A 13,544-nucleotide genomic window follows, 5' to 3' on the forward strand; every position below is an offset into this window, starting at 1 on the left:
CCGTGTTGTATGTGGAGCCTACTTAAAAAAAAAAAAAGAAAGAAAGAAAGAAAGAAAATATTATATAAGCAGTGTAGTTTTCTTCTCTCACCAGCAACAGTACCTATATTCCCTTTGAATCTTTCCTTGCCTGACACATATTATCATTCAATGTTAGTTTCCCTTCTCCATAGACCAATGTTTAAAATTGGACAGCTTTTTTCAGAATCACTTGGGGAATTTGTATAAAATGCTGCCTTGGCTCAGGACTTGAGGTCCATCAATCTGCATTTTTTTAAAGTCCCCCTATGTGAGTGCCTGGGTGGCTCAGTTGGTTGAACGTCCAACTCGGTTTCGGCTCAGGTCATGATCTCAGGATCATGAGATCAAGCCCCGAGTTGGACTCCAAGCTCAGCCTGCTTGAGATTCTTTCTTCCTCTGCCCCTCCCCCCTGTTTGCATGCTTTCTTTCTCTTAAATAAATAGATAAATCTTTAAAAAAAAAAAAAAAAAAAGCATCTCTAAGTGATTCTTATGTCCCTAGAATTTAGAAACCATTGCCATAGGCTAACTTAAAAATATTTTCAAAAATTGACTTTAAATTTTTAAAATATTTTATTTGCATGCTAAATAGGTTTTACTGGTTTAAAAGAAATATTCAGTAATTCTGTTTTGTGTGTATATTATTTATTTATAACAACTGCCAATGTGAAAATTTAGATAAATGTCATGTTTTTGTATCTATGTTATTTTGCTTAATTACATGTCAAAAAATGACTTTTTCTTCCCAGATTTTAAAAGGAGAATGCCTCCTGGACCTTTCCAGTTTTACTGATAATAGGTAAGTATCTAGCACTAATGGTATCTGCCATATTATAGGCTGTCAGTGATGATTTATTGCAATTTGTCAAGTGGAACATTATATCAAGGTAACTCCTCCAAACTCAAGTTCCTTCTGCATTAGTGGCATTGACTGAGGTTGTCACTAATCCTTGTTGTCTTTAAGTAGACATATTTTACGAGACCTTTGGCACTTAAAAAAAAAAAAGAAAAGAAACTTTTGGCACTTAAAAGAGCTCCTTCCAGAGAAACTTATAAAGAGACCCAGTGATTTCTGTATTTGAGTGTATGTTCTTTTATTAATCAACTATTGGCAAATTCAGAATATATTTCAAAACCATTATTGTTCCCTCAGTGATCCCATCTTAATTAGGTTCAGCTAGTTTTCAGATTAAGTTTATGCTCTCTTTTTGCTCATCTTTCAAAGTAATTTATTATTGCTGTGTATGTGAATGCGAAGTATGTCCATAATCAGATAGGAACGTCTGCTATTGTTAGGTGGGTAGAGTTAAAAACTGGAAAGTCGGGGTGCCTGGGTGGCTCAGATGGTTAAGCGTCTGCCTTCGGCTCAGGTCATGATCCCAGGGTCCTGGGATCAAGCCCCACATCCGGCTCCCTGCTTGGCGGGGAGCCTGCTTCTCCCTCTCCCTCTACTGTTCCCCCTGCTTGTACTCTCTCACTCTAGCAAATAAATAAATAAAATCTTTAAAAAACAAAACAAAACTGGAAAGTCATCAGCTTTTCCAGGCCTTGGAGTCTAACTCTTTCTTCAAGTCAAAATAAATCCATTGTGAAGGTAACTGGCTGGCTCAGTTGGTAGAGCATGCAACTCTCAATCTTGGGGTCTTGAGTTTGAGCCCCATGTTGGATGTAGAGGTTACTTAAATAAATATTAAAAAAAAAATCGAGGGCGCCTGGGTGGCTCAGTTGGTTAAGCGACTGCCTTTGGCTCAGGTCATGATCCTGGAGTCCCAGGATCGAGTCCTGCATTGGGCTACCTGCTCAGCACAGAGTCTGCTTCTCCCTCTCTTGCTCCCCCCTCTTGTGCTCTCTCTCTCTCTCACTCTCTCTCAAATAAATAAATAAAATCTTTAAAAAAATAAATAAATAAAATCGATTGTGTAACTTAGTTTTATTCTAGCAGCTTAACATAATTCTTGGGGTATCTGACTGGCTCAGAAGAGCATGCAACTCTTGATCTTGGGCTTGTGAGTTCAAGTTGGGTGTAGAGATTACTTAAAAATAAAATCTTTAGACCCACAACTATATGGTCAAGTAATCTTCGACAAAGCAGGAAAGAATATCCAGTGGAAGAAAGGCAGTCTCTTCAACAAATGGTGCTGGGAAAATTGGACAGCAACATGCAGAAGAATCAAAGTGGAGTGCTTTCTTACACCATACACAAAAATAAGTTAAAAATGGATAAAAGTCCTAAATGTGAGACAAAACCATCAAAATCCTAGAGGAGAACACAGGCAGCAACCTCTTTGACCTCAGCTGCAGCAACTTCTTGGCTAGACATGTTGCCAGAGGCAAGGGAAACAAAAGCAAAAATGAACTATTGGAACTTCATCAACATGAAAAGCTTCTGCACAGCAAAGGAAACAATCAACAACACTAAAAGGCAGCCTACAGAATGGGAGAAGATATTTGCAAATGATATATCTGATAAAGGGTTAGTATCCAAAATCTATAAAGAACTTACCAAACTCAACAGCCAAAAAGCATGTAATCCAGTTAAGAAGTGAGAAGATAGAATAGACACTTTTCCAAAGAAGATTTCCAGATAGCTAACAGACACATGAAAAGATGCTCAACATCACTCATCAACAGGGAAATAAAAATCAAAACCGCGATGAGGTATCACCTCACACCTGTCAGAATGGCTAAAATTAACAACACAGGAAGCAACAGATGTTGGTGAGGATGCAGAGAAAGGGGAACCCTCTTGCACTGTTGGTGGGACTACGAACTAGTGCAACCACTCTAGAAAACAGCATGGAGTTTCCTCAAAAAGTTAAAAATAGAACTACCCTACAATCCTGCAATTACACTACTAGGTATTTACCCAAAGCATACAAAAATACAGATTTGAAGGGGTACATGCACCCCAGTGTTCATAGCAGCATGATCAATAATAGCCAAACTATGTAGAGAGCCCAAATATCCATTGACTGATGAATGGATAAAGAAGATGTGGTATATATACACAATGGAATATTACTCAGCCATCCAAAAGAATGAAATCTTGCCTTTCACAATGACATGGATGGAGCTAGTGTGTATTATGCTAAGTGAAATAAATCAGGCAGAGAAAGACAAATATCCTATGATTTCACTCATATGTACAATTTAAGAAACAAAACAAATGAACATATGGGAGGGGAGAAAGAGGGAAAGCATAAGAGTCTCTTAGGAGAACAAACAGAGGCAATGCAGGGAGGTGGGTGGGAGATGGGCTAGATGGGTGATGGGTATTAAGGAGGGCACTTGATATGATGAGCACTGGGTGTTGTAAGTCATGAGTCACTGAATTCTCCTGAAACCAACATAGCACTGTATGTTAACTAACTAGAATTTAAATAAATATTTGAAAAATAAAAATAAAATCTTTTTAAAATAAAATCTCTTTTCAGCAAAGCAGTAAACAAGGAGTATGAAGAATATGTTTTAACTGTTGGTGATTTTGATGAGAGGATCTTTTTGGGAGCAGATGCAGAAGAGGAAATTGGAACTCCTCGAAAGTTCACTGGTGACACCCCATTAGGGAAACTGACAACACAAGCTAATGTGGACTGTAATCTTCAACAACACTTTGAAAAAGTAATATAACTTAGCCTGGCCTCAGTCTTGAATGATCTTTTTCTCTCTGTGTGTGATTCTACTAACAACAGAAGCATCTTTCAAGTTAAATCTTGAGTTTCTTCTACTAATTTGTATTTCCCATGAAAGCCTTAAAAGGTAATTTTTAAAACTATGGCATTTAGTATTTTTACCTCATTTCTTGACGTTTTTCATATTTTTGATATATTTTCCCAGAATGGGCTTTTCAGTAGGGTAGGTGTTTTTGACATAAAAAAGGACTTATGTGGGGTACCTGGGTGACTCAGTTAAGCATCTGACTTCAACTCAGGTCATGATCTCAAAGGTCCTGGGATCAAGCCTCATGTCAGGCTCCCTGCTCAGCAGGGAGTCTGCTTGTCTCTCTCCCTCTCCCCGTCCCCCGCCCCCCCCGCCCCGCACACGAGAGAGCTCTCTTGCTCTCAAATAAATAAATAAAATCTTTTTTTTTTTAAAAGAATTTATGCTTTCCTATCATTCTTTCTTTGCATCACCATAGCCACTGTTCTGTTGCTTTAAAATTTAGTTTATTCTCCTACCCATGACAAATTATGTGCTTTCCCTGAACTTCAGCCATAGAACGCTAGACTTGACTGTTAATAGTGAAGGCTTAATTCTGTATTTATGTGTAAAATGGGTTGGAGGATGAGGTCTAATGGAAAGTTCACTGGTCTAGAAGGTAGAAAACCTAAGTTTCAGTCCAAGCTCTGCCATTAACTTTGTGAGCTTAAACAATTTTTTTACCTTCTCTGTGCCTGTTTCATATGTAAAGTGAAAATGTGTATATTTCAAATGAATATTATGATAAAATGAGATTATAGGTAGTAGGTACTTTGAAAAAGTTTTACTTAAATGTAAGGATGTTATTAGCATAATATTGGTAAAAATTTGGTGGTTAACCAGAGGAGGGAGGAAAAAAGTCCTACTAAATATGAATAGAGAAGATGGTATATATATACTGAATAAAACATGTAATGAGGGCAGGGTAACTTTTTAATCTCACAGATTTTTCTTTATTGACAGAAAACATCATTTGCACCTTCTACCCCACTGACAGGACGGCGATATTTACGAGAAAAAGAAGCAGTCATTACTCCTGTTGCTTCAGCCACTCAAAGTGTGAGCAGGTTACAGAGTATTGTGGCTGGACTGAAAAATGCACCAAGTGAACAACTTATAAATATTTTTGAGTAAGTATAATATCATTTTTCTAAATAAATTATTTTAAAGATTTTATTTATTTGAGAGAGAGCACAAGCAGGAGAGAGGGGCCGAGGGAAAGGGAGAAGCAGACTCCCTGCCTAGCAGGGAGCCTGACCTGATGCAGGGCTTAATCCTAGGACCTAGAGATCATGACCTAAGCTGAAAGCAGACACTTAATGGACTGAGCCACCCAAGTGCCCCTTTAAATAAATTTTTTTTTAAGATTTTTATTTATTTATTGAGAGAGACAATGATAGTGAGCATGAAAGGGGATGAGTCAGAGGGAGAAGCAGACTCCCCGCTGAGCAGGGAGCCCAATGCGGGACTCGATCCCGGGACTCCAGGATCATGACCTGAGCCGAAAGCAGTCGCTTAAACAACTGAGCCACCCAGGCGCCCTAAATAAATTTTAATCACAAAGTATGTTGACCTAAAATCAGATGAAAGTACCTATTAAAATTATATAGAGGGGTGCCTGGGTGGCTTAGTTGGTTAAGCAACTGCCTTCAGCTCAGGTCATGATCCCAGGGTCCTGGGATGGAGCCCCACATCAGGCTCCCTGCTCTGTGGGGGAGCCTGCTTCTCCCTCTCCCTTTGCCTGCCACTCCCCCTGCTTGTGCACTCTCTCTCTCTCTCTGTCAAATAAATAAAATCTTAAAAAAAAAAATTCTATAGAGATATTATTTCATATTATTAAAGACTTTAAGGGCAAAACAAATACTTCTTAAAGTTATTTAGACCTAATATTCCACTCTTGTAACTACCCCTAAGTTACGCATTATTTTCTATTTACATTGACTTTAAATGGGTTCAATCTAAATGTCCATGAAGGGGGAGACTGATTACATATTGATGGTACAGCCATAAATGGAATTTTATGCAGTTGTTTAAGATAAAGAGGCATGTGTCCTAGCAAAGATGGTAGAATAAATCCAGATCAGAGAACCTAATTTCCTAATACTTAGTGAAATAAGAGAATAGTAAAAAACCAGCAAACTACTTACCAGCAGCAACCAAATGAAGAGAGGGATATGATTTCATGCTATAAATTTCCAAAATGATGGTCAAGAAAGGAATGGTTGATTCTGATATGCCCATCACTAAGAAGTATTACTAGAGAAGGAGAGAATATGTTGATAGATATTGAGTATGCTCATTAATACCCCAGATATAGAGAGACATGGGTGAGTAGACAAATGAGTAAAAAGTCATAGATCTCCCCAAGTGAAAGTCCCTATATTCCACCACTAAGATCACAGCAGAAATATGACGAACTCCTGTCATTTTCCAAGGTTCCATACTAATTTGAGGGGATATCCTGACGCTAATAGAACTAGAAGATATCCCTAACTAGATATAGCATAACCTGGAATAGGGACATTTAACTAATCTTGGAAGAGTAAGCAAAGCCCTGGTCTTCTAATAAAAGCTGAACATAGCACTAGCTGAGCTCTCCTCTACTCCCGAAACGTTCAATCTATAGAAAAGTGGACAGAACAATCCTAGCCTCAAACACAGCTCAAACGATATGCAAATTGCAAATAAGGTAGAAAGAGTGTCATGAAGATCTTCCCTCATAGCATCTGAATAAATAGATATGGACTGAACTGTTCATTTAAGCATGAACAAGTTGAAAAGAAATGTCAAGGCAATGATGCAAACATTTTATGGCAACAAGAAAAGGAAGGAAGGAAGAAAATATAGTATGCAAAACACAAAGAATCTAGAAACAAATGGGAAGACATTCCATGATCATAATTGGGAAGATTTAATGTTAAAATGTCCTTATTACCCGAAGCAATCTACAGATTCAGTGCAATCCCTATCAAAATGCCAGTGGCATTTTTTACAGAAATGAAAAAAATTCCTAAAATTGATAGAGAATTTCAAAGTACCTTTAATAGCCAAAACAATCTTGAGACAGAACAACAAAGCTGAAGGCCTCATACTTCCTGATTTCAAAACATATTACAAAGCTACCATAATCAAAACAGTATGGGATTGGCATAAAGACAGGCCTGTAGACCAATGGAACAGACTAGAGAATGCCAAATAAATCTTCATGTATTTGATGAAATGATCTTTGACAAGGGTGCCAAGACTACACTATAGGGAAAGGATAGTCTCTTCAACAAATGGTGCTGGGGAAAGTGGATGTCTATACAAAAGAAGGAAGATGAACTCTTTATCTTACACCATATCCAAAAGTTAACTCAAAATAGATTGAAAACCTAAACAGGAGATCTGAAACTCTAGAACTAGAAGAAGGCATAAAGGAAAAGCCTTATGACATTGGAATGGGCAATGATTTCTTGGATATGACATGAAAATTACAGGTAACAAGAGTAAAAATAGACAAATGGGACTACATCAAACTTAAATACTTAAGTACAACAAAGGAAAAAAAAGTAATCAGACTGATGGAAACAAATTAGAATGGTTGCCAGGGTTGGAAGGAGGGGAAATAAGTTGTTGTTCAATGGGTATAGAGTCGCAGTCATACAAGATGAAAAAGTTCTAGAGATCTATTGTACAACAGTATGCATGTGGTGAAAAATACTATAATGTACTCTTAAAAATTAAGGTCAATTTGTTATGTGGTTTTTGTTTTCGTTGTTATATGTTTTTTAATACATAATTAAAAAAAAAAAACCTAAAAAGAAACATAACTCAAGAGGCACAGCTTGCATTAGAAGAACTTGGTAAGAACATATTTTTGCCATATGTGCTGCTTACCTCTCTCTATACATGATTCTGGTCTGTTTGAACATGGAGTTGGGAGTCCTGAACCCTGCACTGATTATCTGGCTTTGGGCAAATCACTTTCTTTCTCATAGTCTTGAATTTGTCATTCCTGAATTAAGATTCTGTGTTTGAATGACAGAAAAGTAACAGTTAATATAAACGTAACAGGTATTTCTTACCAAGTGCCTTCCTTTTTAGTGCTATATTTTTTTATTTGTTATTCTTTAGGCTTTGATAAGAATTACATGCAGTTTATTGTTCCAGCACTATAAATATATATAGTTAACCCTTGAACAGTATGTATGGGAGTTAGGGTCGCCAACCCTCCACACAGTTGAAAATCTGTATATAACTTGCTTTTTTTAAAGTAATCTCTCTACCCAACGTGGGGCTGGAACTCATGACTTCTCTCTCTCTAAAATAAATACATCTTAAAAAAAAAAAAGATTTTATTTTTAAGTAATCTCTACACCTAATGTGGGGCTCAAACTTATGACCCTGAGATCGAGAGTCGCATGCTCTACTGACAGAGCCAGCCAGGCACCCCATATATAACTTTTGACTCCTCAAAAACTTAACTAGTAACAGCCTTCCATTGATCAGAAGAGCCTTTTTTTTTTAAGATTTTATTTATTTGACAGGGAGAGAGGGAGGGAACACAAGCAGGGGTAGTGGGATAGGGAGAAGCAGGCCTCCCGCTGAGCAGGGAGCCCAATACGGGGCTCGATCCCAGGACCCTGGGATCATGACCTGAGCCAAAGGCAGACACTTAACAACTGAGCCACCCAGGTGCCCCTGATCAGCAGAAGCCTTACCAATAACATAAACAGTTGATAGACACATGTTTTGTACATTACATGTATTATATACTGTATTCTTAGAATAAATCAAACTAGTGAAAGGAAAATGTTATTAAGAGAATCATAAAGAAAAGAAAATACATTTACAATACTGTACTGTATCAAAAAAATCCACTTATAAATGGACCTGCACAGTTCAAACCCATCTTGTTCAAGGGTCAACTGTATCTATTTTATATATACTTGAATCCTGCCACATCATCTTTCTTTCTTTCTTTTTTTTTTTTAAGTAGGCTCCACAGCCAACGTGGAGTCCAACTCAGGGCTTGAACTCACAACCCTGAGATCAAGAGTCAGACACTTAACCAGCTGAACCACCCAGGCACCCCTCTATTTTTCTTAAATCAGGTTTATTAAATTATAATTTATATCAATAGGAGTCATCCTTTTAACTGTATAATTGTATGAGATTTGACAAATGCATGCAGTTATATAACCACAGTCAAGACTTAGAACAATTCCATTAGCCCCCAAAATTTATGCCCCTTTTAGTCAATGCCCTATGTCATCCCCAGCCTCTGGCAACTACTGATATATTTTCTATCCCTATAGTTTGCCTTTTCTAAAATGTCATATAAATAGAAGCATAAAAGAGATAATATTGACTCTGCTAATGTTGAAATTCCAAAACAATATGCCAAATTACTTTGTTTAAAAGCTTTCAATTTATTTGAAATATGCTGTTTATGTATCGAGGTTTACAACTGGGATCAGAACTGGAATAAATGTTGGTACTCTGAGGGTTTTTTCCTGGTAATTAGGTTCCTCTTGTATTTCATAGATCTTGTATGCGTAATCCTATGGAAAACATTATGAAAATAGTGAAAGGAATAGGAGAGACTTTCTGCCAACACTATACTCAATCAACAGATGAACAGCCAGGATCGCACATAGGTAAGAAGACAAAACTAAAGTTGACATAGCATTGAAAATAGACAGATTGGCCCTAAAAAGTAGAAATTAATTTTTTTTCCTTCCCAGCTATTCTTAATGTATGAGATTTAAATTTATATAAAAGTTTTGTTCTTCAGTCCTTAACAGCTACATTTCATTAACACATATTTTCCCTTTTATTCCCCGCCCTAGACTTTGCTGTAAACAGACTAAAGCTTGCAGAAATTCTGTATTATAAAATATTAGAGACTGTAATGGTTCAGGAAACACGAAGACTTCATGGAATGGACATGTCAGTAAGTAAATCCACTCTCCCAGCCACTGGCAAGGTCCAAAACTTCCTAAGCCTGAAAGCAGTGTGTTGAGAGGCTGCATAGTGTGTCTTGGGAATCAGCAGTTAATAGCAGACTTAGCCAGTATGATTTGCTAGTTGGCCTTATTTGTCTTTTGCACATCCAGAGCTAGTCATCTCTAGGTAGAAATGTAAAATACATGAAATTTATCTCTGGTACACCATCGGTATCCTTTCCCTTCAGGTCCTTTTTTTGTCCTTGCTGCTAATAATGAGATGCCCCTCCCCAACTGTTAACCCAACTGATAATTAAGATATTTGCCCATACCTCCCAGGGATTTTGGAGGAATAAAATGCTTGTTAAAAAATTGCTTTGTGGGGTGCCTGGGTGGCTCAGTCGGTTAAGTGTCAGACTCTTTTTTCTTTTTTTTTTTAAAGATTTTATTTATTTATTTATTTATTTTGACAGAGAGAGACACAGCGAGAGAGGGAACACAAGCAGGGGGCGTGGGAGAAGGAGAAGCAGGCTTCCCGCTGAGCAGGGAGCCCAATGTAGGGCTCGATCCCGAGACCCTGGGACCATGACCCGAGCCGAAGGCAGACGCTTAATGACTGAGCCACCCAGGCGCCCTAAGTGTCAGACTCTTGATTTCAGCTCACATCAGGATCTCAGGGTCTGAGATCGAGCCCTGCATCGGGCTCCGTGCTGAGCATGGAGCCTGCTTGGGATTCTCTTTCCTCCTTCCGCCCCTCCCTGCTCTCACTCTCTCTCTCTCTCAAAAATAAAAAAATTACTTTGTTTTCTTTGAACATTGATAACTCTGGCCACTCTCTCCAATAGCTACGTAAAGGAATGTTTCTAAAAAGTCAATGCTGGGGTGCCTGGCTGGCTCAGTTGGTAGAGCATGCAACTCTTGATCTCAGGGTTGTGAGTTTGAGCCCCACATTTGGTGTAGAGATTATTTAAAAAATAAAATATTTATAAATAAATAAATAGTCAAAGCTGTTGGGGTGCCTGGCTGGCTCAGTTGGTAGAGCATGTGACTCTTGATCTTGGGTTCATGAGTTCAAGCCTGCTGGGCGTAGAGCTTACTATAAATAAGTAAATACATGCATACATGTATACATACATACAGTTTATAAAAACTCAAAGCTCTTATATGATCTTTTGGTTTCCTTCTCCTCCTTGTCACTCTTGGAGTCTTCTGACTTTAAATTCCCATAGAAACAGGTTGATGTCGAGGGGTGCTTCATAACTAATGTAATAAAATTTCTCTTTGTTTTCATTCTGGAAATTTTTATCTCTCTTCTGTGTTGGTCCCCCTTTTTCCTGGATTCCATGGCTTTCTCTTTTGTGAGAATCCTAATATTTGACAAAGCATATGTTTCCATAACTTCCTGAGAAGCAGTAAATTTTCAACTTTTTATTTTGAAATAATTACAGATTCATAGAAAATTACAAAAGTAGTATAGAGAGGTCCTATGTAGTCAGTTGCCCCCAGTGGCTACATTTTACATGATATAATATCAAAACCAGGAAATTGGAACAATACATGTGTCTTCCTCTTCACCATTGCATCACTTGTAGGTTAATGCACTTGCCACCAAAATCAAGATATTGAGTTGTTCTGTTATCACAATGATCTCCCCTCATGCTACCCTTTTGTAGTCACACTCATTCCACTCACACTCTATATGAGTTCAGTTCTTTTAAATTTGTTGAGGTTTATTTCATGACCCCCAGTGTGTATTCTGCTGTTGTTGGGTGGAGTGTTCTGTAAATGTCAATTCTATAGTGTTGCTTGATGGTGGTGTTGACCTCTGTATCCTTGCTGATTTTCTGTCTAGTTCTATCAAGTGTTGAGAGAATGGTATTGAAGTCTCCAAATGTAATTGTAGATTTATCTTTCTCCTTTCTTTTTTTTTTTTTTTTTAAGATTTTATTCATTTGACAGAAAGACACAGCAAGAGAGGGAATACAAGCAGGGGGAGTGGGAGAGGGAGAAGCAGGCCTCCCACCGAGCAGGGAGCCTGACACGGGGCTCGATCCCAGGACCCTGGTATCATGACCTGAGCTGAAGGCAGACGCTTAACGACTGAGCCACCCAGGCGCCCCTCTTTTTTTTTTTTTTTTAAAGATTTTATTTATTTATTTGACAGAGAGAGACACAGTGAGAGAGGGAACACAAGCAGGGGGAGTGGGAGAGGCAGGCTCCCCGCTGAGCAGGGAGCCCAACGCGGGGCTCGAGCCCAGGATCCTGGGATCATGACCCGAGCCCAAAGCAGATGCTTAACGACTGAGCCACCCAGGTGCCCCTCTTTTTTTTTAAAGATTTTATTTATTTATTTGAGAGAGAGAGCACATGAGGGGGGGAGGGTCAGGAGGGTCAGAGGGAGAAGCAGACTCCCCGCCGAGCAGGGAGCCCGACGTGGGACTCGATCCAGGGACTCCAGGATCATGACCCGAGCCGAAGGCAGTCGCCCAACCGACTGAGCTACCCAGGCGCCCTTTTTTTTTTTTTTTTTAAGATTTTATTTTTAAGTAGTCGCTCCACCCAGTATGGGGCTCAAACTCACAACCCCAAGATCAAGAGTTGCATGCTTTACCGATGAAGCCAGCTAGGCGCCCCTCTCCTTTCAGTTCTATTAGACTTCTTAAAAATCCATAATTTTGATGCTCTGCTGTTTGATACATACACATTGAGGATTGCTATGTCTTCTTGGTAATTGATCCTTTTATCATGAGATAATGTCCTCTCTGAAACTGATAACTCTCTTTGTTCCAAAATCTATCTATTGTTTACATATAGCCGCTTCTGCTTTCTTTTGATTAATGTTTGCATGGTTTGTCTTTTATTTTCAGCCTACATGTATCATTACCTTTGAGGTGAGTTTCTTGTAGGTAGCATGTAACTGAGTCACATTTTTTAATCTCTCTTAGTCTCTTTAAATCGGTAAATTTAAGGGCGCCTGGGTGGCTCAGTCGTTAAGCGTCTGCCTTCAGCTCAGGTCATGATCCCAGCGTCCTGGGATTGAGCCCCTGCATCGGGTTCTCTGCTCCGCAGGAAGCCTGTTTCTCCCTCTCCCACTCCCCCTGCTTGTATTCCCTGTCTCGCTGTGTCTCTGTCTGTCAAATAAATAAAATCTTTAAAAATAAATAAATCGGTAAATTTAGACAACTTAAATTTAATTATTGATATGTTAGGGCATAAGTCTGCCATTTTATTTCTTGTTTCTGATTGTTCTCTTTGCTTTTTGTTTTCTTTTTCCCACTTCCCTATTGATTACTTGAACATTATTTATTTATTTAGTAAGGTCTGTGCCCAATGTGGGTCTTGAACTCATGACCCTGAGATCAAGAGTCACATGCTCTACTGACTGAGCCAGCCAGGTGCCCCCACTTGAATATTTTTTTAGACTCTGTACAGATTTGTTTATTTGTTGCTGTAGGTATTACATTATATATGCATAATTTCACAGTCCACTGGTATAGACATTTTGTAGTTCAATAAAATGTGGAAACCTCAAGTCCCTTTTTAAAAACTCTGCATAAAGGGGGCACCTGGGTTGTGCAGTCGGTTAAGTATCCACTCTTGGTTTCAGCTCAGGTTGTGATCTCAGGATCATGAGATTGAGCCCCATGTTGGGCTCTGCACTCAGCACAGAGTCTGCTTAAGACTCTCCCTCTCCCTGGGGCGCCTGGGTGGCTCAGTCGTTAAGCGTCTGCCTTCGGCTCAGGTCATGATCCCGGGGTCCTGGGATCGAGTCCCACATCGGGCTCCCTGCTCGGCGGGAAGCCTGCTTCTCCCTCTCCCACTCCCCCTGCTTGTGTTCCTGCTCTCGCTGTCTTTCTCTCTGTCAAATAAATAAATAAAATCTTTAAAAAAAAAA

The 13,544-nt window shown here is 38.9% G+C and overlaps 1 protein-coding gene across 5 annotated transcripts in view; it reads left to right on the forward strand.

Moving 5' to 3' along the window:
• Positions 1-13,544, forward strand: part of RBL1 (RB transcriptional corepressor like 1) — a 56,926-nt gene that overhangs the window by 15,338 nt on the left and 28,044 nt on the right. For all 5 annotated transcript variants that reach the window (XM_081832826.1, XM_031028543.2, XM_081832824.1 and 2 more), the window contains 5 exons: positions 770-819; positions 3,455-3,641; positions 4,683-4,849; positions 9,249-9,361; positions 9,554-9,657. In XM_081832826.1, the coding sequence (XP_081688952.1) occupies positions 770-819; positions 3,455-3,641; positions 4,683-4,849; positions 9,249-9,361; positions 9,554-9,657 (621 nt within the window). The remainder of the gene's footprint in view (positions 1-769; positions 820-3,454; positions 3,642-4,682; positions 4,850-9,248; positions 9,362-9,553; positions 9,658-13,544) is intronic.

This window comes from Leptonychotes weddellii, chromosome 10 (assembly GCF_054177405.1).
Source record: "Leptonychotes weddellii isolate Sample4059 chromosome 10, ASM5417740v2, whole genome shotgun sequence".
Taxonomy (NCBI): Eukaryota; Metazoa; Chordata; class Mammalia; order Carnivora; family Phocidae; genus Leptonychotes; species Leptonychotes weddellii.